The sequence below is a fragment of the Barbatula barbatula genome (genome assembly GCF_947034865.1).
Source record: "Barbatula barbatula genome assembly, chromosome: 16".
Classification (NCBI taxonomy): Eukaryota; Metazoa; Chordata; class Actinopteri; order Cypriniformes; family Nemacheilidae; genus Barbatula; species Barbatula barbatula.
Genome location: NC_136779.1, coordinates 7619615 through 7644012, shown reverse-complemented (window position 1 = coordinate 7644012; position 24398 = coordinate 7619615). Strand labels below are relative to the sequence as shown.

At 37.9% G+C, this 24398-nt stretch overlaps 2 protein-coding genes across 2 annotated transcripts in view; one reads left to right on the top strand and one right to left on the bottom strand.

Moving 5' to 3' along the window:
• Nucleotides 1-1226: 1226 nt before the first annotated feature.
• Nucleotides 1227-6689, bottom strand: pdk2a (pyruvate dehydrogenase kinase 2a). The gene is made up of 11 exons (XM_079476046.1): nucleotides 6422-6689; nucleotides 5823-5964; nucleotides 4916-4987; nucleotides 4580-4764; nucleotides 4408-4497; nucleotides 4219-4296; nucleotides 4002-4078; nucleotides 3811-3909; nucleotides 2858-2968; nucleotides 2611-2724; nucleotides 1227-2503 (listed from the first exon to the last, which is right to left on the bottom strand). The coding sequence occupies exons 1-11, from the start codon at nucleotides 6537-6539 to the stop codon at nucleotides 2360-2362; spliced, it is 1230 nt and encodes a 409-aa protein (XP_079332172.1). The 5' UTR covers nucleotides 6540-6689; the 3' UTR covers nucleotides 1227-2359.
• A 1901-nt stretch (nucleotides 6690-8590) lies between these two features.
• The window catches only part of tbkbp1 (TBK1 binding protein 1), a 37804-nt gene continuing 21996 nt past the window's right edge, over nucleotides 8591-24398 (top strand). The window contains exons 1-2 of the mRNA XM_079477136.1: nucleotides 8591-8724; nucleotides 23688-23929. Of these exons, the coding sequence (XP_079333262.1) occupies nucleotides 23705-23929 (225 nt within the window). The 5' untranslated portion in view covers nucleotides 8591-8724; nucleotides 23688-23704. The remainder of the gene's footprint in view (nucleotides 8725-23687; nucleotides 23930-24398) is intronic.

The window sequence follows — 24398 nt, the reverse complement described above, 5'->3', positions numbered from 1 at the left end:
TTTCTTTTTAAAGGGGTACCAAAAAATTGTTATTCTTTCATTATTTACTCACCCGTGAGTTGTTCCAAATTTATATAAATGTATTTGTTCTGATGAAGACAGAGAAGGATATTTGGAAGAATGCTTATAACCACACAGTTCTTGGCCACCATTGACTAACATAGAAGGAAAATTACAATGTTACCCGGAACTGTTTGCTTTCCAACATTTTCTATTTCCTACATTCTTTAAAATATCTTCTTGCACAAAGAAATTCCTACTATGGTAGTCAACTATTTGGTTACAAGCATTCTTCCAAATCTGTCTCTGTGTTCATCAGAACAAAGAAATGTATACAGATTTGGAACAACTTGAGTCAATTAATTTTTGGGTGAACTGTTCCTTTAATGCTTGGATACACAAACTGGCTTTGACACATGTTTGCATATTAAGAAAAAAACCTGGCCTGAATCTGTGCAGAGACTAAGAATGTAAACAAGTTCTATATGTAGAGGAACAAGTGCCATGTGTATGCGATATGTCAGAAGAGCAGCTGTCTTCCACAATAGCATTTGTTTTTAAGTAGTTCTTCAGAATCTCTTTTTTAGTAAGAGCATCCTCTTTGTAGGCAAAATGGCTTTGATCTCATACTTTATACTTGGCAAAATACAATAATTTAATTTCATGCACATTTGAGCTACTAAACTTGCTAGATTAATTTGAGAATTATTATGTTGCTTCTCTATTTTCTTTAACGCTTGATTTTTCATTCATGCTTCTCATTGTTCACACGATGACATTCACTTTCTTAAAAACCTGTGGCCTTTAACGGGGTGTTGTTTACTATGAAATGTAACCGCTGATCTCCTGGCAAAGGAACAGCACGTAGTGCCTCACTTCACAGCTGTCAATCATTGTCATCTTAGCTTTCCTGACGCAACTGGGATGTCAAGGTCATAGGTTTAATTCACAGGTTGGTTATTATATGATCTGAATCACTTTGGACATTTTCTCTTTCTCTTTCATTGCTTTAATACAATTAAGGGGGATTATGTGCTACAGCCTGTCATTGAAGGCATAAGTTACCCCAAAATATTCTCGTGCTTCTGTGGAACATAAAATAAGTTATTTGGAAAAATGTGATGGTGTCCATACAATAGAAATCAATGGGGTCCAATGTTGTTTGGTTTCCCAACGTTCATTATATGAACCAGAAAACTTGTGAACCACCAGTAGCTACCACATAGCACAGTGTATTATTAAGTGTTTATTTCCATTCTTTATACAACATTTGTTTTAGATCGAAAACATAATACAAAAATATATATTAGATTTTCAGTGCTTACATGTCATGAATGAAAACAAAACAAACACATAAACCACAAACCTTACGTGCGAGGTTGTTACAGGTAACAAACAATGACATGCTCCCAAAAATAAGGCTTAAAATGACAATAAATTTGAAAGCTTGACCTGCATTTGACCTTTGCATAATCCAAAACTAAGGCTGAAAGAGCTAAACAAAGGTCTTAAGAGTTGGCAATAGTGTGTTTAAGAACATACATGACCAAAACACAGTTTGCCATGCTTTGGACATACATGCTGCGAACATGAAATGTTTCAAGTTTAAAAAAAGAGATTTGTGGTACAATCTTATTGGTTCTTAACACTTCTGTGATCCCATCTAATACATTGAAAGCAAAACTATGAGACAGACTTGTTTGGCAACACACTTGAATCTAATAGAATATGCTGTGATATTACAACCGCAGCTTAATCTTGCAGTAAAAATACTTTTTGTAGTACATTATGTACTCTACATTAGCATAATCAAAGTCAGTCATATAATTAGAAGTCTTGTGATGTCAGTGATGCTAATGTGGTTTTTAGATTCTGTTCCTCAAGTACACCTTAACATATATTATCCATTATACGTTTGCTTTTGACTTTTATTTCCCTGTCATCTGAATTCCTTAGCACAGGTCTGTTGTTACGTGCTAGTTCCAAAATCCAGCCTAGAGGGCCACATCCCTTTCTTTTAACACTGCTGTAGATTGCCCCTCTGGGAAGAGTGATTTAATGCAGAATAAAGTGGTGCACTATACCAAATACACACTTCTTATGAGTTGCTATGGTCAGCAGGTAACACTGTGACAAAACCTACTTTCTGAAATCAAAAAAGTAAATGATATACTCGTGATGCAGAAGAAAACCATTGCATGCGACAACTACAGTATTGCAGAGAGATTACGTGGATTCACAGTGAGCGCAGAATTGTGGCCAGGCCACGTGGACATCATCCGGGCCCAACATGTCCATCCCCGTCACTCCTGTCAGTAATGGAGCTGTACTATATTCCTTCTGGAGGCGCGTTCACTTCTCACTTTGCCAACCGGAACACAGCCAGGTTCAGAGGCTCTTTGCTGGGGACGCACCAATCATCTGCCCCCTGGCTGACTTCATAGTTCCGTCGAGCTGTCTTGTTAAATACTGGAAGTCTCTCAACCGAGTCAGTGGATAACGCCTGAAGAGAAAACATGGTAAGGTGCATGTATTACTTCATGTTCCGCAGAGTACAGAGGGTTCCGGCACCCATGTGTTCCAAAGATTCTAAGTAGGGTTCAGACGTACCTTCAAGTGGATGACTGCATCAGTGCCATGACCCTCCATTGAGTAGAGCTGGAGATCACCCTGGAAGTACTTGGCATAGAGCCGAGAGATGGGCAGCCCATAACCAAACCCCGCCTGCAGTTAAAATAAGACTAATATTTAAAAAACAGAGACTAAGACTGTTGAGGCTAATGTTTCTTACAGAATGTTGTTTTGGAAATAGTTGAATGTTTTTATGAAGGATTTAAAAAATGAAATACTGTCTGACCAGAGGAGCTCTTTGTTTCTCGTCCATCTGAGGGGTAGGGGCTGTGGAGTACATGTAGCTGAAGATATTCTCCATCTTCCTGTAAGGAACTCCTCCACCTCTGTCACTCATCTACAAAGATGAAAAGCACATTATTTTAGAAAAAAACAACAAGAAAGAAAGTGAATTAAACCAACAGTTCATCCAAAAATGTATATGAAAATCTTGTCATCATTTGCTCACCCTCCAAACCTGCCGAACACAGTTTGTAACGAAGCCGTTTTGGGTCACCATTGACTGCCTTAGTAATCTTTTGTCCTACTAAGGGAGTCAATGGTGACCCAAAACGGCTTAGTTAGAAACTTTCATTAAAATATCTTAATTTGTGTCTAGCACAACAAAGAAAAGTTAACAGGTTTGTAACAACAGGAGCGTGAGGAAATGATAGATAGAAAAACAGTTACAGTCTGAGGTGCCAGACAGACTTTGGTCGGCCCTGGCATAAGTACTGTACAAACTTTAAATCAGCATGAACAACAAGGTCAGTCTACTGAGTTATATAATAGCAGGTGTGCTAGTTTGTACTGTGTCACTGCTGGGAAAATTTACTGGCTGCTCCGGTTATGTCGTGATCGAGTTACAAATCAAGCTATAAAAAAACGTGGGGTTTTGGCATAGGGTGGCTACAGTCCCAACCTCTCAGTTCAAGTACACGACACAATTGTGTGGCTGAAGGAAGGCACGTACAACTCACAGGTTGCATAGATCCAGTTGTAGAAAGATGAATGTGTACACAGTACATGCTGGACAAAGCTGATGTATAATCCAGTTTGGATTCAGTTGGAGAATGGCATTTTAAAGTCATTGCTTTAGTCCGGTTGAAAACAAAACCTTATGTGTATTGTGCTATTCGAATAAAGACTGTATATTATGAATAAGAAATCATTGTAACAATTCAGTTTGATTCAAATCACCTTAATAGTGAGGTCTTCTCCTCCTATGGCCACCATAACTTGAATAGGTGGAAGACTGATACCTTCTTTATGATTTTCAATGGTTGCTCTCATTGCATTCTGTGGAAGAACCCATATTGTCATGATAACATATATTTTGCTGTGTAAACAGCGTGGTCTGGGAACAGAATATGAGATGGCCTGTAGCTCACCTTGAACAGTTCAAACAGCATATGGTAGAGATGGGAAGGCACGTACACTATGTTGATAGGCTGTTTCCTGTTATTAGCTGAAAAACAAAACATGAAGTAGGATAAGAATCACTGTTTTACTGTATACTGACATCAATTTTGTCAATACTACCTTAAGGCAGAATAGAAACGACTGCCCATAACTAATACTGCAATGCATTGCTATTGTTCTTCTTACTGTTAAGTTCTTGTAGCACAAGGTCAGGAGAACTGAGGTAATATTGATCACACAGCATCTTGGCACTTTCATAGGCATCTAAATGAAACATGTGATGACAAAGTTTTTAAAAACAAATAAATGACAAACACTTACTCTACAGCAAGTTTAAGGTTTTGGGAATCAACAGACTGAATGCAAATACTGTACCTTTAACAACTTCTGCCACCTGACAATGAGGGTCTATACTGCCAATGGTGTTGGGGTGAACTGGATTTGTGTCACCATCAAAAACAAGAGCTGAGAACATTTAAAATATATTCAATTAAACAATTCAAGAACAAAACTCACAGATTTTTTTTGTAGTCAAATATGTGCTTACTGTGCTGGTTGATGAGCATTCTGATTGATATTCGGCTCATGTAGAAACGATCTAGGAAATACTGAATATTCTGATTGGTTACTGGATCTTGATCAAAAACCTCTTTGTATTCAATCACGCCTTGGGCCATAGTGGGGACGACATCATTGTGCCTGTTTCGGATGTTGACCAAGGCATCCACAAACCTATGTGCATAGTTAAGAAGATAAAATGTTGTTGCTTCTGTTAAATTGGCTCATGTTTGGGGGAATCTCAAATTAAAGTTAAATATTTTAAGGATGTTTTTTATGAAAATAAAAAATGTGCTTATTTAAATAGTTTTTATGACATACTTACTCTTTTAATGCACGGTGTTCATCTGGACTTTTATCCAAGAATTCCAAGATCTCCATAAAACTCTGAATATACCTTAGCACACAAACAAAACCATAGGTTTTACGCATTTAGATTGAGAATTTCACCAAGGTAAAAAAATATTTTCTTGACCCCCTTTTGTAACATCATATATAATCTCTTATTAACGGCAATGTGCTAAATACAAATTACACTATAAATGCATGAAATTTAAGTAAGGGTGGATGACACATTTATTAACCCATAGGGAAACCTACACAAACAAACATTGACCCTGTATCTTTAAAACAACCGTGCCACAGCCGTGCCACCTTGCATTCTATGCATGTTAATGGAAGTTTTGTTTTGACTATGTCTATGTAAGTTTCCCAGTTTCCACTCTTCCTTAAAGGCAGAACAAAGAGAGTAAACAAAGAGAATGTGCCACCGGAAGGCACGAGGTAGTAAAAATAGGACAAAGTTCACAGAGACCCTACTGGAACTGGAAGAACCCATCCAGGCACAGAATGTAGGACAAAGTTCACACGCTCTACGTCAGCGACCAAAATAGGCTTGACTGCATGCCGCGATGCGCAGACTGAGAGGCATGTGATTACAAAGTACCGCGATAGTTATTTGAAAGCACAGTTTCCGAGTCGCTCTCGCGTTACTTTTGTTTCAAATGCATATCCGACTGCGCAGCGTTTACTGTAATCCAACATATAACGACAAACATAACGTTTTGGTCTAGTCTTAAATAGACCACAGTGTTTACCGAGTGTGCTATAAATATCCAAATTGTCAATAGTACAAGTATCCATCAATCTCATCGCTGTTTTGAACAAAAGTCTGTCGTTCCTACTCCAATAACAGTCGCTTCAAAAGTAAAGTTAAATGCTGTGTAGCTTACCAGCTTTGAACCATCTGCACTGAAGGAGTTGTAAGTAGTTTTTTGGGGAGCAGGTTGATTTCCTTCATGATGTTTGACAGACGTACAGGCAACTCTTGTCTCAAAAAAACAAAAGACGTCTTCTCACACGCGTTAGTCGAACCTGGTCGAAAATAACATAAAATCTAAACAAGATTCACATTCACATCGATTAACAATACACACGAGATTAAAAAATATCATCAATGTGGTAGGCTTGGAACTGAAATACACGCATAGTCTTCATTTAGCTATTAAATGGGTAATATCGCTCTGACCCAACAGGGGCAAAAAACCAGCAAGCGAAATGATGCAACACAGCTGCAGCTAAAGGGTATTCGTTGCATTATTTCTGAAATCAATGGCAGTCCAACTTAAACAAACAGCTCGTGTTATTCAACATAGACATGGACAAAACCATAATGTCCATAATATTGTAACATATATAGGCGCCACATTGTCTGCCTGCTCACTGCAGCAACGAAAGAGCTAAATGCATGCAATTCTTACAAATCTGAGAATACATAATATTTGATCTACTGACACATTCTAACAAGTGATACAACACAGGGATCACTCACCAAAATCGAGAAATTGTTTCATTGAAAGTGGTGAAGGCGAAAATTTGGAAAAGTGCTCGATGTGTTGAGGCGCGTTGGCCAAAGCCGCATTCTTCATAATAAACCTGACGAACTTCATTTCGATTTAAAGCCAAACCCAGGCTGCAGGGATCCAGTTTTCAAAATATATGATGCTGTTTGTGTTTTTAATGTATCTGCTGCGGCGACGTATGGGGTTTTCTAAAAGGCATCTGTTTGTCCATGAGCACTTCCCAACCAATCAGAGCCCGAGTTTTCCATTACTACTCTGTCCAGTAGCATGCGAAGGCGGAGCAATGCGCTACTCTCGATCATACAACTACGAACAGTAGTGGGGGTCAGAGGGGTAATAAACACGTGCAGGTACTTTATGTACTTGTGTTCTTTTTGACCATTATAATAACAATTATGCACAACAAATTTCAGAATTACATAACGCATTCACAATACGGCTATGTTAATAAATTGACAACCAAAGTAAGCTTGAATTTGATTTAATATGATTTTTCCCAACTTCTATTTAGAAGTACTGCTATTTTCTTTAGAGCTCTCACTTCTGAACTTCATTTTACCCCAATAATATTTTTTAAGACAAATTCAAAATGTGCCAAATTTTCCTGACTATTTCGGTTATGAATTCTAGTGAATGAATGGTTGAGGACATTATGTTCCATGAAAGTGTCCAAGAACAGGAACCGACCAAACACATTCTTACATAAGCAGATAAGTGGCAAAATCAGTCATGCATATTTCACCATCTCCATACAGCAAGCAGAGTGCTAAACAAGACAGACATTCCTCTTCGTGGACCTCTTTTTCAATATATTTCGAAAAGTCTGTAGGAAAAACCAGTAGCCTATAAATCTGCATCAGGATATTATAGTTTTTAACAACAAGTGCCTGGATAAATGAATATGCAGTGGCTCATTCCACGATTAAATAAAAAAGAACGTTTCCCATATGTTCAAAGCCTAGAACTTAACTAATGCGCAACATCACCACCTCGTGCTCATTGTCGGAATATTTCAATTTTCCACAGTTGACGTACAGCTTGGTATTTTGATGCAGGCTACTTAATCGTTATGCATTCATACAAAACGTAAACAAATGTTTTTCTTATTATAATAGCATAAAATTTTAAAATAAAAGATGGTATACAAGACCTTTTCATTATTGACCTACGTAATCAAAACTCACAAATAAAGCTTGTGTTAAATCCTAAATGATCAGACAAATTGTATGTTCTTGCCACAATCTCTGTTTTGTCAACTCTAAAGGAAGTCTGTCTGTGCAGTTGTAGCCTAGTGCCTACAACCGTTAAGATCTGGGGCATGTGGAGATTTCCCAGTGGACATTTCCTTTATGGTTAGACACGGGCCATTCGTGTCTTATTGTGTATGATTTTTTAATGCAGCAGCTTTGATACTCAGATCAATTTCTCTAAATAGAGAATAGGATACAAATGCCTTTACCTTTACCTAAGTTTTTATGCACAAAGTATTCCAAATAATATTCAAAATGTGCTGTGTACTGTTGCCTAATCTGGTAAATGTATCTATTTATCTATCTTAACAGCGATTGTTCTGGCTTTTCTGGAAATAAGTAACTTTGTATTAGCGCTTATTGTAGTAATGCCCCTGACATGTCGCTTTATTGCTTCCTGAACTCTCTGTAAGTCGCTTTGGATAAAGCATCTGCTAAATGACTAAATGTAAATCCAGATTTATTCTATCTACATCTATTTTATATTAGGTTATTTTCTGATTAAAATGCCCTTATTTTTTGTTGACTAATCAAAAATTTAAAATGGCTAATGGCTTTTATATATCCTACATGATTCAAGATTTCAATCTTATAACATGTTTCCCTACTTGAACACACACGTCTTTCTGAAACGTCTTGTATATGTTAAAAGCTTCAATATCTTCTGGATTAAAATGAGGTCAGAGGACATATTTGAATAGCTGTCTTGTTTTTTATTATTTGTACACACAGAGCAAAGTGAAATCATGTAACCTAGTCAATCTCAACAGAGCGCGAGGGATAGAAGATGTTGTACTGCCAGTGTTTATGATGTTTTATGTTGACCTCCTAACAGTGACGCCCGTAGCTGCGAGAGACGCGCAAACTCCCTGCGATCTCGCGCTGAGCGCAGTTGAGAGAAACTGAACCAATAACAGCAGCGGAGAACAGCGGGCGTCCGGCATATACAATTAAGCAGCTCTTCTGGGGTGCCTGGCCCTTAACTGAAGACATGACAGAAAAGGAACGATCGATGAGAGACCGTGAGTGCTTCTTTCTTTCTTTTGAAATGAATGTATATTTTGGTCGGTGTTGAGTATTGCAGCGCTGGCTGCATATACAGTGGCATACAGCGCACAGCCATGTTTTACAGAGTGCTCTACAAATGTCCGTGTAAATACAAAGCAAGAGGACACGAAAAGCGATGCGCGTTTAAAATGCAATGGCATCACATTAGCATATTTGTATATCGTTCCTTAAAGCCTTCGTTTGCCAATGCATGTACAATTAATACAGCCAGTTTGAAACAAAAGCCTGTCTTAAAGGAGACGCTCGAGGTTTGACATCAGCATTGCTCAGCTGCAAGTACATCGTCGGAAACTGCACGTCGTTATGAAGACGCAACGGATCAAAATTTAACAACCAGTTAATGATATTTAACAATATTTTAAGCATTCAACGAGATTACAACCAAACTGAATTAGAATAAAGCATGACGATAGTAACACGATCGCGCAGGATCGGTTTGTCCCGAGCAGCACGATAAATAACTTTTTCCACCGTAGAATCAACGCATGACATTTATTTGCCATTCGAAGCAGTCGCTTTATGCCAAAATTCACATGCGTTTTGGAAAATGTGGGGGAACTTAAGTCGTAAATAATAAAGAATTCATCATTGTCAACATCTGCAGGGTCTGTTGTGTAACGAGACTAAAACATTACCTGCGCAACGACTATAGTGAATAGAAAATCCCAATTATCGATACAATTGCTTCAAAGCGTTGCATTGTTCAAGACTGCCAACTATTCATTAACGAATGACTGTTGTACCTCCCTTGTAAATGTGCTAAATTTCGGGGAGATCTTAAAACCTCAGCTCCGGTGCTATAATTTGTGTGATGTCGTCTTTGTTGTAGTAGGCAGTATTTTGCGGATGGTTTAGTGGACAGCTCCAGGTGTTGAATCAGTTTAAAGACTGTGCCTTCTTTCACACTTGGCTAATAAATAGATCTAACCTTTTCAAAAGGAATAACGTGCCCAAACTGACAGAGCTTGTTTTTAATAGCTTAATAAATGTTTGCATCATAACAGAAGTTGCTTATGCAACATTCATTTTATTACATAAGAGTACTTTGCTTTCGTGTACAGTATTGTTTTAGTGAAAAGTAAAGGTGCAGGCACAATATTCTGCTTGATGCATTGTTATTCGATCACTTATTGATTTCTAATAGCTCAATAAGTCATAGATTTAATTTAATAAGCATCATCTTCAGTTCATTCTGCATTCAGTTGCTTACAACTGAAATTTAACTGCATATACAGTTTCAGTTCTTTGTTCGTCAAAAGCTTGATTTCCTTTCCTGACAGGCATTATGCGTCCTCAGTCGGATAGCTTATTGAAAAGCGTGGGATGGCGCATGCTTTCGAAATTCCTTGCAAGGAAGGATTGGCAAGAACTAAGTTTTACAGAAACTGCCCTGTATTTTCATTATTTTCTATATGTCTTGAGTTGATTATTAGGCACTTAATTGACAGCATCGCCTTTTTTCTTAGCGCGAGTCTGTCTGCAAGAGCTAATTTAAGAGTCTGACGTTGGGAGGTGAATCATGTTCTGGTTACCAAGCCCAACTCATGTTGATCATTTTTGCAACGTGTTTTTATGATCCACATGTATTGTGTTTTGCATGGCTAAATTGCTTTCGTAATCATCCCTGGGAAAGGACATCAGATCCAGCCTGTTTTTAGAATGCTCATTGGTTTATTGTTTTCTCTGTATCGACCTGCAAACACAGTTGGTATGTTAATGATTCAAAGATCAGTTTGTTGAGAAGCAAAGCGCTTGGTAGGATTTCTGAAGAGGGTCAGTCAGTCATGAGGTGCAAGAGAAGAGTGTTTGACCAAGAGAACATCCTCAGATGTCTTCCGAGGTCGTAGCCTCATCTAGCTCAGTTAAGTGTTGAGTAAATGGATCAGAAAGTTGGCTTTAATTTAGTCATTTGTCATAAATTAGTTTGCATTCATTAGCATTAATTCAATAGTTTGGGGAATTTTCCAAATGCTTAATCTTGCACTGAGAGCAAAATAATTTGAATGGCTTATTGGAGTGACCCAGAGGTCGACTGTAATAACAGTCATTAGTTTCAATTAATGCTTCAGTGGTCTTAGTCAGGCTCTGATTGTCTTTAGTTATGCTCCTTTCATACTAATACATCATTCAGTTTAATCCTTTGTGTTTTGGAGTTTTCGAACGCACAAATTATTAAACAGTTTTGCAGGAATAATCTTGTTATTCTGTTGAGGATATGGGTTTCTATTATTATCATTCCAATACAATGTTGATATTTTCACCCAAAAACATTTTTTGATATCATTTTTATATTAAAATATTTGTTGGGGAAAGAAGATTGACCTGGATTCAGAGCAGGGGTTCTCAACCTTTTTGACTCCAAGGCCCCCCACTCACAAAAATTATTCACAGTGGAATTTGTTTATTCATAATAAAATGGCCAAATAATAAAACAAATCTTGATTTTTTTTTAAAGTATTTCAGTGCTCATTTTGTCTTCATTTTAAATTATTGGTAATCTTGAGGGCCCCTTGGAAGCCCTTGCAGAGAACCACTGATTAAGTGCAAGTCTATAATGTGGCGTTTTGTACTGTAGCATTAGATCAATGCATACTCAATTATTCTCATTCGTCCAAAAATCAAACTCTATAATATAATTGCATAAAAGTCCAAAACCCAATGCAGATGAAACATAAACTGCACAGTAAAAGATTGCAGTGCATCCAGTTTCAACATAAATAATTGCAATCGAATCATATTGTGACCCAGATATCGACATAATATTATACCCAGCAGATCTCTGCTGATTTTCACCTCTCGTGTTGAGCTATTTCTAAAGCCGAACGGAATTCAAATTATTTCATAAAAGTGGAACATTTCACCTTTAAGAACTTCAAGTGGGATTCGGTTCTCTGAACTATGAGCAAAACAGAGCTGAGCACCTCACCATGTGCACTTGTAACACACTTACACAGTACTTCAGCACCCCGTAGACCGTTAATCATGATTCACGGCCAAACTCGCATGATTGCATTACTTTCTCGAGTTTCATACCTCCCATGCATAATTTAGAGACACGTTGGTTTATGTAAGGTACTCGCAAGTTGACAAATGTATGCTCGTAGGCCACAGCAGCTCACGATGAGCTCTCCAAGAGGAGGATGTTCACAAGCACCTGGGCAGGTCAATGTGACCAGTGTGCGAGGTACATAGATATAATAGATACAGAGAACTAAAATAGAACGAGTGGTTAAACCCAAGGTGATATGTTGCTGTTGAGCCATCCTTTAGAAATTTGACAGACCTGGCATAGCTGTCTGAGATTTCAATACTTTCTTCCTGCCTTTTGTTCACATCCCCCTTTTTAAAATCAGCCTGGGGTCCCTTAGCACAGAAGAGGTAATAAAATGGTCCTTTTGATCTTCTCTTCAGATTTCAAGGGTTTTCCGGCAGTTGCATGAATCACAAACATGCTTTGGGGTTTTGAAGACACAGCCTGTTTTAAGTGCAGGGCATTAAAGCGACACAACATTTTGTCTTCATTTATCTAGCATCATGTCATTCAAAACCTGTAAATGAACACAAAACCTGCAGAACACAAAAATCTCTTTTGGTTTTGTGTCCATACAATGGAAGTCAATGGGGGGCCAAGTGTTCTTTGGTTACCAAAGTTTTTCAGGATATCTTATTTTGTGTTCTGCAGAAGAAAGTTATTCAGGTTGACTTACTTGTGTAAATTCTGACATGAATTCTTTAAGTGGCTCTTGGGTTATGCTGCTGTTTTTGCAGTCTGAAGGCTTTTTGAGTTGATTGATTGCCGGATTGTCGGAGACCCGGATGTTTGGCAGAAAGCGTTTTTTCTCGTTTCTGAGTACTTCAAGATTTCTGAGTAAAGCACACAGAGTGATTTTTCAAAGATGACATCTCCATCCTGCTCCCATCTCTATGCCATCCCCGCGGTTCACATTCATCACCACATCACCATACTGCTGTGTCCACACAGACTGAATGCGGGTCAATAGCAAGGTGACAGTCATCTGATTGAAAGCCAACCAAATGCTCATGCATGCTGTCATTCGTAGGGAGTCATTTATCATGCAGGAACAGTCGAAGCAGATTCACAGTCTAAGCTCAATTTGGAATGACCTCTAGATGTGGTTTGGAGGATGGACAGATGGCCTTTGTATTCTTCCTTTCAAATTGATGACGCTCTTGCAGATATTTGACCTCTCTATTTTGATTATCTACCTACACAGTTTGTGTTTAGATTATGTACAGTTCTTGAGGTGCTCAGTTGTTGTTTATCTGTCATGTTTAGTTTGTGTATTAGGCCACTTACTTTAATTGCTTTGCATCCCAAAATAGGGCATGAAACTTGTTCCTTCAGTTAAAAGTTTAAAATGTTGATCATCAACCTCAGGAGGTCAAACTACTGTATATATTGGTAACTGTTAATTTGACGTTAACTACTACACATAATTATCCAAGTTTATTTTTCAACTATAGTTTATAAGTATTTCAGGATGGAGTGATGGCCATTTTTAACCATTTTTATCATATACTGTATTTTGAATATTTTGGAATTTTGGTATTTCATGTGTTTTAATCTTTGGTTTGGTTGATTTCTTATTCTAGGCTTACAGAATCGGCATTTATTCTAGCTGAATTTACTGTATGTACTGTAATTGATAAAAAATCATGGGATCTGTGCCTTAAAGTGTTAAAAATCCTATCTGTGCAAAGTGCAGCAACTATTTATCTAACATATATGTAGTCATAGATGATGACCTTGACAGTCACTTTCAAGGAATGACTGCACAGCCAGAACAACTGCTGTTTTCCATTTTATTTTATTTTAGGCCATTTTTTAACGGCACACCAGAGGTGCTTTTGTGCCGCATGGAGGGAGGTATGGATTTTGTTGTTCCTGGCATGACCTTTAAAATGTTTCCAGGCTTTTAAGGTACAGCAGTTTCTTTGGAAGCAGTTCTTTGGAAGTGTTACTGAGTTGCTAAGCATTGTTACCCTCAATAATGTCACGTAGCATTTTTGATCTCATGCGTGCAAACCCAAGCTCCTAATTTTCCAATTATTAGTTAAAAGGACTAAAGTGTTGACTGTGAAAATGATGCAATTGTTATGTAAAGTGATAGCTTTGGTGATCAACACACATAACACAAGACCCTACTATGGAGGCGTAATGTAGTATACGAAAAGAACAAGAAAAAGAGGAGGTGGGGGGTTATGAGATGTACATTAGGGTGAAAAATGACTAGTGAGGAAATAATGAGATAGAATAGAGAAAATCAACATACAGAGTATGAGGCGTGTTTGCTAGACAGCGCGTTTGCTAGACGTCCCCTCCTTAAATATATTCTTGTCGTGATTCTCCGGAAAACCAGGTTACCCACTTGCATTGCACTCGGTGCTGGACTGCTCAAATTCCCCCAGGTGGCCCTAAAAATAACAAGAGTCCACTTTCCTATAGTGCTGTTTCCACAGCATTCTCTCCCTTTCTCACTCAGCCCCTCCAGCAGTGCCGTTGTTGACAGAGATGCTATCAGGGGAACGAAGGATATTGCAAATTCGCACACGCAGTGTCGCCATTAATATACTAGCAGAGTTATTAGCAATTGCCTTATAACAGGATGAAAAGGAAGGGTGTGCTTGTCGACATTAGCGTCAGCCAGCCATGCCATTCAAAGTAGCTATAATGGATGCAGCGGAGGGAAAAAAAACCTTCAATGCAGAAAATGTTGTCTGTGTAGCAATCATTAGCGTGGTATTGGAGCAAGTGCAAAGAACAGAATGACAGATTCTTAAGGCTAACCAAGTACGGTAAATTGCTGAGGTACAGTAAAAAGCTCCCTATTCATTTCCCCCTGACCAAACATGTTACTAAATACTATTCTTGTACTTTAATTGAATGGCTATGCTGTACTTAGTTTTTTTTTATATATTAACATATTTATTAATATAGGCTATATATATGCATTGATCTAGTTTTATGTATTAGGCCTGTATGGAAATAGCAATTTATCGTATATTGCAATGTAAATAAAATATGATTTGTAAAGTTATGATGATTGTTTAAACATTGTTTTTATTTTTCAGTGAGATCAATTTGTATTAATTTACTTACAGAAGGTACATTAAATGTTGACAGTTTTTAGAAAGAACAGGTTAATGAAAATTCTCAATATTTTTTAAATGAATCTGTCATTCACATTTTAGTTTCATTTTTTGTTAAATAACAACCCAATATCTATTTTATATGTTGTGTTCAAATCAGATAAACAAGTTTACTTCTTGCCCCATGTTTGGCGTCAAAATACCCGAAAAGTTTACAACTTTATATTCTATAACAGCTAAATGAACAAATCTTTCAGTTCATTTTCCCATAATAATATACGCATCATCATCCTGTTTAGGGCTGCAATATCCGATATATTTTCACTTCACGGTTGTCGTGGCCAAAAGAATTCACAAAATATATTATCACAATATCTATTTAAATGTTTTTTTTTTATCAGTCAAATATCATTATTGCACATTATTATTCAGCACCTTAACCCGTTTTCCCCTATTGTTTTTTTTTTGTCATCAACAAGAAGCACAAAACTGTGCTACATAAAAATAAAACGCAAAAGCACTGGCACAAAAATCGTTGTTTAAAGTACACTGAGTGTTAAGAAATATCAGATTTCAAACTTCTTATTTTTTTGTTTCTTTTTTGTTCGAAGTCAGTCAGTTAACACTTAGAAGATCATTATTCTGCCTTTCTCCTAAATCAACATAATATCTGGCATTGGATATATGGATATTTGCGTGTGGGCGTTTGTTTATTTGTTTACATGTGCGTATATCGTGAAACTGCTGTCACGCTTCTGTGGGAATCTGAGAGCTAACATCATGACTGTCACTTCTTCAGTCACCGCGTGAGATCTCCTCTCTTCTGTTCTTCATGTGTCTTGCAGCGTTGCGTTATCAATTAGTCCCCGGGGCTCCTCCTTCAGATTCTTCCTGTCATGAAAGAACGACAGAGCATAAGCTGATCGCCATCCACATGCGTGCGCGTGACGTCAAAGCCCGCCCGCATGCGTTCGATTATCTCTGAGGCGTTTATTACGATCTGTTCATCTCCGTTAGGTTTACTGATGTGGGCGTCAGACTACAACATCCCTTTTGTAACACCAGGTTTATGGCTGTTTCATCAGATCAAAGTGTTTATTTCCTACTCCCTCTCTCTCTGTCTAACCGCCTGTCTCTCACTGCCTTGACCTCTTGTCTGTATACCCCAATAAACCTGATTTCAAGCGTGGATGTTTGGAAGATATTCACTGAAAGTGCTAAATGTCTTTGCCAAGGACACTTCAGAGCTTTCATTTTGGTAATGCAGTAATATATCAACACTCAGAGCGTGAAACCTGACGCACACATATATGAAGTGCATTACGTAAAAGCAGGCCAATGTTTTCCGATGATTCAGTTGCTGTGTAACTGAACAATGAAGCAGAACAGAGTGCTGACTCCTATTATCGAATTGAAATCATTACGGATCTGACTTTCTGACAGGTGTGGACCGGGCGCAGTTGTTTTATTTATGTATCTGCAGTATAAAATGTTATATTTTTTTCAATTATGTTCCCATAGGCTTCATGTGTTCCTTGCTGGAGCGTTTCCACAGTGAGCCATTAGTCATTTCTTTCTCACTCACATTCAGATTTTCACTGTGCATGTAGATGATGCAGACAGACAAACCGACTCTGACTTTAAAGAAGTACTATTCATTGCTATAATAATACAACTTTTGATAGATTATAAAAAATACCGTAAATGCAGTTCACCTTTAATGGCCTAATGTAACCTAATGTTCAACCAGAAATTAATATTTGTCTTTTAGAGGTCTTGCAAACTTAATACCAGGGTAAAGCAGGACTTGTGCTTATATTGCATCAGATGAAAAGATGAGGCAAATAGAGAAAAGAGAGGGAGAAGACCTGGAAATTGGTAGAAAGATGAGATTTACGCAGAGATGTCAAAAGATGAATGGACAAAGTGAGAGCAAAAAAATTTAACCCAGGAATAGGATGATGAGATGTAGGATGGTTCGAGAGAAAGAAAGAGAGTTGTGCAATTTAACATAACCTCTTTCCCAATCCATCTCTAGTTCCACCTACAGATGCAGCACCCACACCTGTTCTGCCTCGCTTTCACTCTGCTCACCTTCCATATTTATCCATCTGCACTGAACAAACGCGATTCACTGTATTACCGAGGCCTCCAGTGTTATCCTACCAGCTAGGTTTTTCATTCCTTACACAACTGTTGGTATTATTGTATTTAAAGGAAAACACGATTGACCTTCTCTTCTTGTAAGAAGCAAAGCTGCAATCCATAACTGCAGCTTCTATATTGCCATTTCAGTTTGAAACATAAAATTGCTGGTTACTTTACAAGCTTGTCTTTACGTGTAAGTCTAAATTTAAGTCAAGTGATGTCAAACTATTTTTTCCAACTATTTAGAGATTGCATGTATGTGAAGTATATACAGCTCGGAAAAACTAAGAGACAATTTCGCCATTTTTAGGTAAAATTATAATTTTTGTTTAATTCTGTGAACTACTAACCATATTTATCCCAAATTTCTAATAAAAATATTGTTTCTGCGGAAAAGTGGAGAAACAGGTCCAAATAATTTTCAGACCTCAAATTCTGCAAAGAAAACAAGTTCATATGCACTTACAATACAACATTAAAATTTGTTCATGTTTAATTTAATCTGAATACCTCGATTGCTGTTGGATGACTTTATGTCACTCCTGAGGTTTGATTTTGTTTTATTTAACAGACACTGGAATGGAACGGCCACAATACATCTAGAAATGCTGATTAAATAAGAATTTGGAGCGGCCTATTAATTATTTTCTGACTGTATGTAATAACTGTTTAATACTTTATGTTGCTACACAAATGAACAAATACACATAGAAATATAAAAATTATAATATATAATTATAAAAATAAAAATGTAATCACACATTTAAAGATTCTTTTGTTAAAATAGCACCCAAAACCATCCCACTATTTATTTTCCATGTGTTATTACCATATGCTTAATAGCTTTTGTTATATTATAACAACGCAAAAAAGTTACAGATTACATATTTGAAATTAGTTTTAGATATTTATAAGCACATTTGGTATTCATAATACCAACTTTCATTGCTCGGTCTGATCTGCACACATCAAGGCATACATTTCCACAAAAGCCCCTTCAGCACATTTTATGCTGTTTATCCATGAGGACACATCGCACGCCCAAATGAGCACACAAGCTGAATACAGTAGAATCAATATACTTGCTTGGCTCTCACTGCGTGGTATAAATACACATGTACAGTAAACACTCTGATTTGCCCACCAGGCTCGACCATGGTCCCTCCGCAACACCCACTCAGTTTTGCCGCTGCTCTTGCCAACTTGTGCCGGGCCCATCTTCTTTCCAAATGGAGGCGTTTTGCTATCACAGGGTCAACACAGTGGCTCTTTGGATAGGGAGTTACTCTTTAACAGTCTGTTTATGTTACATACAGTAAAAATAACACTACAGTTAAAGAAATCAGGAAACGTGTACATTCTACATTTCATGCATTCTATGTTTAAGCAACCAGAATGGACTGTTTCTTCCAATAACCCATGCATAGATGCAAACGTGTATCAATGTGTATCTTAGACATGTATGTGTGTGTGTGTGTGTGTGTACTGTATATATGGGTGTGAAGGCAAGCTAGTGAGACCTGGTGCACCTGTGGAGCTGCAGTGGTCATTTTTTATCACTAGCATTTAAGTCACACTTCCCCTGCAGGCTTGCTAATAGCCAGCCAAGCAAGAGGCGACAAACCTTGCCAGGAACACAGCAGTGCACACACACGCACCCCACCGGAATAACAGGTGTGTGTGCACGTCTGTTTGGGTATCTATGCCATTATATCTCTAATACAGCAGCCAGATCCCTGTGTAAAATGGGCTTGTGTCCGATACGCTTTGTCCCGCTGTTTGTGATTGCGTGTGGCTTGTGGTAAATGTTTAGGATGGCAGCCAATGCGTGAGCAAGTGTGACTGTAGAAATTATGCAATATCACTGTCTGCAGAAGAGCAATGATCAGCGGGGAGAGTTGGCTGCTGGCGTTCCTAAATTCCGCCATAATTATTCAGACATTGTATGTGTAATTTGGCTTCTGTACTGTTAGCATCATTTCGACAAGATAAACTCTGAAATCAAATGCTGGGTTATTATCAACCCAGCGTTGGGTCAAAAAGGACAAACCCATCCTTTGGGTTGGAAACAGACTTCTGTGTTGTGTCTCAGCCAGCTCAGTCACATTCTGCGTTCGTAGCATCCAAAGGGAACAATGACGCTTTTCACTCTGCCACTTCAAGATGCAACTTTTGCACTTACTCGCAGCTTGATCACAGAGGTTCTCAACAATGCACAGCTGTAGTGCTGTCAGTTCACTGAAATGTTAATGTTTTTTTCGTAAACATTTTATTGAAAGTATGTCAACTCCCTGCATTCATATACTGTTTATAGGCTAGTCTATTGACCAATGCTGGGTTGTTTCAACCTAAAATGCTGGATTGTTTTAAACCCTCCCTTTTTTGATCCAACGTATCATTAATAGCGTTTTCTTCCCCAAATCAATTTATTTTCTTCCCAAATATTTTTTTTTCATATTTAGTATTTTAATACTATTCTTGATTACAGAAATATTTAGAATGTTAACACAAACGCGTCACGTTTTTTGATATTAGATAGTTAGGGTACACTAAAAACTGTTGGGTTATTTTCAATCCAGCATTGGGAACAAGGAACAAAGGAACGAACCCAACCGTTGGGTTCAATTAAACCTGAAGATGTTTTATATTAGACCCAATTGGTTAATTTACAACCGTCTTGACCAGTTGCTGGGTAAAGAATAACGCACAATTTTGTAGAAAGTATTTTTAATTTTATACAGGTTTTTATATTTGTATATATTTGATTTGGTTATCGTCCAGCTTCTTGAGGTCTCATCCTGGGAAGCTTTTTAAACAGTACTTCAGGAATTTCTTTTATTTATTATTTGGTCCAAATAATCTATTTAAAAATAGGTTTTTATAAAAATGTATTTTTCTAATAAAATAAATGTATATGTTGGCACAATTATATCTTTTTTAATAGGTTAATAGTTTTTCAAGGTCATGAGAAAATGTTTTGTGATCCTAAACTTTTGACCGGTAGTGTATTTACTTTTTAAAACTTTTTGCCTGCACTTCACCTCCTTGTATTTACTGTAACACGTTGTCTACACCAGGTGCGACAGGCGCAACATGACTTGTGGCTTGTTCTTAATGGGTTTATCGCGTGGCGCTGCACCGCATCCAGTGTGAACAAAATTCAAAATTATAATGGGCTTATTGTGTGTTTCTAATGTCTTTTGTCATGTCGCATCGCATCCGGTGTAGACACGGTGTAAAGCTGCTTTGAAACGATGCGATATTGTGAAAAGCACTAGGCCTATAGATATTTATTTGAAATGAACTGAATACATGTGGATGTCTAAGGCATCTAATGTTAATGCTCTGATACGTTCTTGCAGAGTTTTTATATCTTAATCCTTAAATTACCGCAAAAAGTTTATTTACCTTTACATGTTTAGCAGATTTTAGTACAGTTTGTTGTATTCCAGAGCAGCTCTTTACAAAATAAATTTTTCCACAAGCACACTGTTGTCATTAATAATGACTAGCCAAGTTGCTGAAAATATCTCTGAGGAAATATGTGTGTGTGAGTGTGCGTCCATGTGCCAGTGCCTTCTAGCCCCCAGGTAACAAATGACTTCCTGTGGTAATTGCCGTAATGAAGCAGGGAGGAGAGCTGTGGAATTCATAATAGGTGAGCGCACAGTGCAAGTGTTCACAAGACAAAAGGAGATAAAAAAGCGAGATAGATGTGCGATAAATTTCTGGTGAGCCAGCCATGGCAGTAGTGCGCCATTCGGCTGTCTTCCCCGGTATCTTGCCAGGCTTTTGAGCCACGACAAATTGTCAGATCCGTATTCTAATCCCTGCGCTTAAGGCCTTGTTTTCGCTTAGACTTGGAAAGCCGAATGTTTGTGTGAGACGCATCTCGTGTCCATTGGAGGTCAAGAGGTTTGCTATGACATCACATGAGACGATTGCATCGCTCTGCAGCTCCGTATCTGCACACAGAGAGAAACCCTGAGTGAGAACGCACTTGTATTAATGTAGTGGGTCGGAATGTCTCTGAAGTGATATTCTTCCACCTACACGTTCACACCTTCATCAGCAACGGCAATCTCTATCATAGCCATGCTGCTCAGCTGTGCCTGTGCAAATGTATTAGTGTGGGTGTGTGTTTTTCTGGATTACCCTAAAGGACGAGGAGAAAGAAAACGAAAGAGAGAGAGAGAGAGAGAGAGAGAGAGGGTAGGATAGAAAGAACACCCAGGAAGAGGTCCAAGTTTTCTTTTCACGTTTTTGAACATTAGTACACATGCATGTCTTCGAAAATAGCTTGCTAAGAAAGGAGCATGTGACTCATTCTGTGTGCAGTAAAAGCTCCTCACACCTCCATAGTTTATCAGATGGACAACCTGATACTACGTGCGGCTCTATGCTAGCTTCTTAAAAGCAGCTATTAGCAAACATATTACATTTTCCTGTTTACTTTATGCATGTGTGTGTGGACATTTTTAGTGAATGGATGTTGGTGATTCATCACTGTGTGATGGGACTGTGGTCCCTGAAGAAGTGTTAAGGCTATGAAGGCACCTCACAAGGGAGCAGACATCACTGACTGACTGCAGTATTACACATCCCATTGCACAATGAAACCTCAGAACAGCCATTTAAGTCCAAACATATCTTTACGAACAGTAAAGTTGAGGCACAGTTTCAGTGTAGGCAGCTTAAGTAAACCATGCTGCCTTGTAAAAAAACATTATAAGTCTAATTTTAATGCAGCATTGTGTCCTTCATGGGTTAGCAGTCACACAAGTGTATGCCACAACAACATATAAGTGATAGACAGGGTGAGAGCTCTATTGTTACAGGTCTGCATTAGAAGTGCAAAGGTTTTGGGTTTGATTCCAAGGGATCACACATATTGATAAAATGTATGTACCTGTATATCCTTAATGCACAGTATTTCGCTTAGGATAAAAGTGTCTACCAAATGCATACATGTACAGTAGCTTTGGTTATGGATGGTAGGGGATTGTACAGCTACTAAACTAAGCAGACTATATAATCATTACTAGAAGTTTAACAAAACATCCAGCTCACGGTTCAATACGATACACAATACTGGGTTGACGATTATGTTTGTATCATTATATTATGAACAAAATGTAATTAAGATAAAACACACACACATGAAATAAAAATAAAAATAATGATTTCAATAACATTTGTTATTTTGTTTATTGACAACATGACAACAAGGTTTAATTGACCCTTCTGTATGTAAATTAATACGAATCAAATAGGTCTGTCACTGAGGAATAAATAAAACTGAATTTCATCACAAATTAAAATTAAGAAAGGGATTAAGACTCTAGAATGTTTGTTTGTTAAATAAACATCAGTGATCATTTAGAATGTTGGTGTTTGTTGCCTATTCTTGAAGTTTGTTGGCATTTGTTGGATAAATACCAATGTTAATTAAGAATGTTGGTGTTTGTTGCCTGTTCTTGGAGTTTGTTGGCATTTGTTGGACAAACATCACTGATAATCCAGTACCTCAGATGTGACGTATGTTTGTAGGCAAGCGCCACGCTGGTTCCCTCAACCGAAAGCCTATGCATTTTTCCCATAGACTTTTGGAAGATTGCCAAAAATATAAGTTGTGTGATTAACAGCGGTTTAGGATGTTTACACATTTTTTCTATCAAGATAATCATTACAAATGAAAACCACATTTGTTACTTTTGCAGCCAAAATACAATCAACAGAAGTAAAAAACTAACACGATGCTCTAACCAGACTGCACTTAAGGTCGCTCAATTTCGACGTCACCACCACCAAGCCTCCGACCACTCTTTCAAACTTTATTAAAAATGTATTTCCTGGAAAGTAAATACCCTGTGAATGAATCCGCATCTACACTTTAAGAGATTTGTGCCCATGTTGCATTATATGTGAGCTTTATATGCGCAATGATGTCTACCGTCCCCGCCAAAGGATTCAGTCACACATTGTTAGCAACCGCCGTTTTAAGACACAATAAGGCTTTAAAAAAATCACAAGCGGGTTATAACTGGTGTGTTTTATGTCATAGAATAAAACATGAAAATATTTAAAGGTTTTAATCAATAAGGTTAATTGGATCAATATCAACGAGAATATTAATAAATGAATATATAATTTTCAATGGCAATGGCAACAGTACAGGTGTCAGGTGATCTCAGCATCAGACACTGTTGCTAGGTGGTGATGTCATCATTTTAGCAGAACAGCTTGTACTTGAGTTAGGTCATTCAGCTCAGCTCTGTCAAGTGGTTATCTTGAATAATTTAGGTTGTTTCATTGACAGAGAACTATCCACATTGTCCACTAAAAGGCCAAACCATGTCCACAGATGTTAAAGGGCATGTGATTGAGGAAAAGGAAACTTCACAGCCCTGTGGTAAAATGACTTTGATACAGTGCTGTTTGTTGCTTTGTATAGACATTGACTAAATGTCAATGCTAATGAGAGGCAGCCGAGAAATAACATGTTGTCTTGCGTATAAAGAGAAGCTCCTAGAGCGAAAATAACAGTAAAGATGAAAGAACCGGCCTCCCAAGACTGATTAGCCCACATCTTTGATTCACATAAGCAACCTGTCTCTCTCTCTCTCTTTCTCTCTCTCTTGCTCTCTGTGTCTCACAGGTTAAGTATCTGGAGTTATGGAGTCTCTCTTTGGGAGCCAATTGGGCTTGTTGGGGGGTAATGAGGGTCTGAAAGACGATGGCTGTGGGGTGGGCTGGTCCGGCTCTCCCTTATCAGAGGACATGTACTCAGCCTCCCACTTCGCGCTCATCAGTGCTTACCAGGACATTAAGACCCGACTGGCTGGACTCGAGAGAGAGAATACAGACATCAAAAGAAAACTCAAGATTTATGAGATAAAGGTAGGTATAATACATTCAGAGGACGTTTATCCACAGATAACAGCTGGGTCACCTTAGATGCCAGGCAGTGGAGAAACTGCAGTATGGGTTTGGCGGTTATACTGGAGCACGGTGACTGGTGACGTCTGGGGCCTCCTACAGTATATTTGCATATATAAACTACCCTGTTTAATAGTCACAATATACAAAGGAAAGGCCTTATAATTCTATACTTTTAGACCAATAGTTGCTTCAAGAGCATCTATAATCTTCAATGTCAGTGTCAATATTTTTTAGATAAATACCTCATTCTAGTATTATAACTTGACTATAGACTACAAGTCTACAAGGAATTTAATTAATCTGACACTGCTTGGATTCTTGGAAAATTTTATTTAGCTAGTCTTGTACATTTCAAGTTAATATTAAATGCAAACAGGGACGGAGACATCTCTGTCCGCACTGAATCTTTTTTCTCCTTCCCCATACT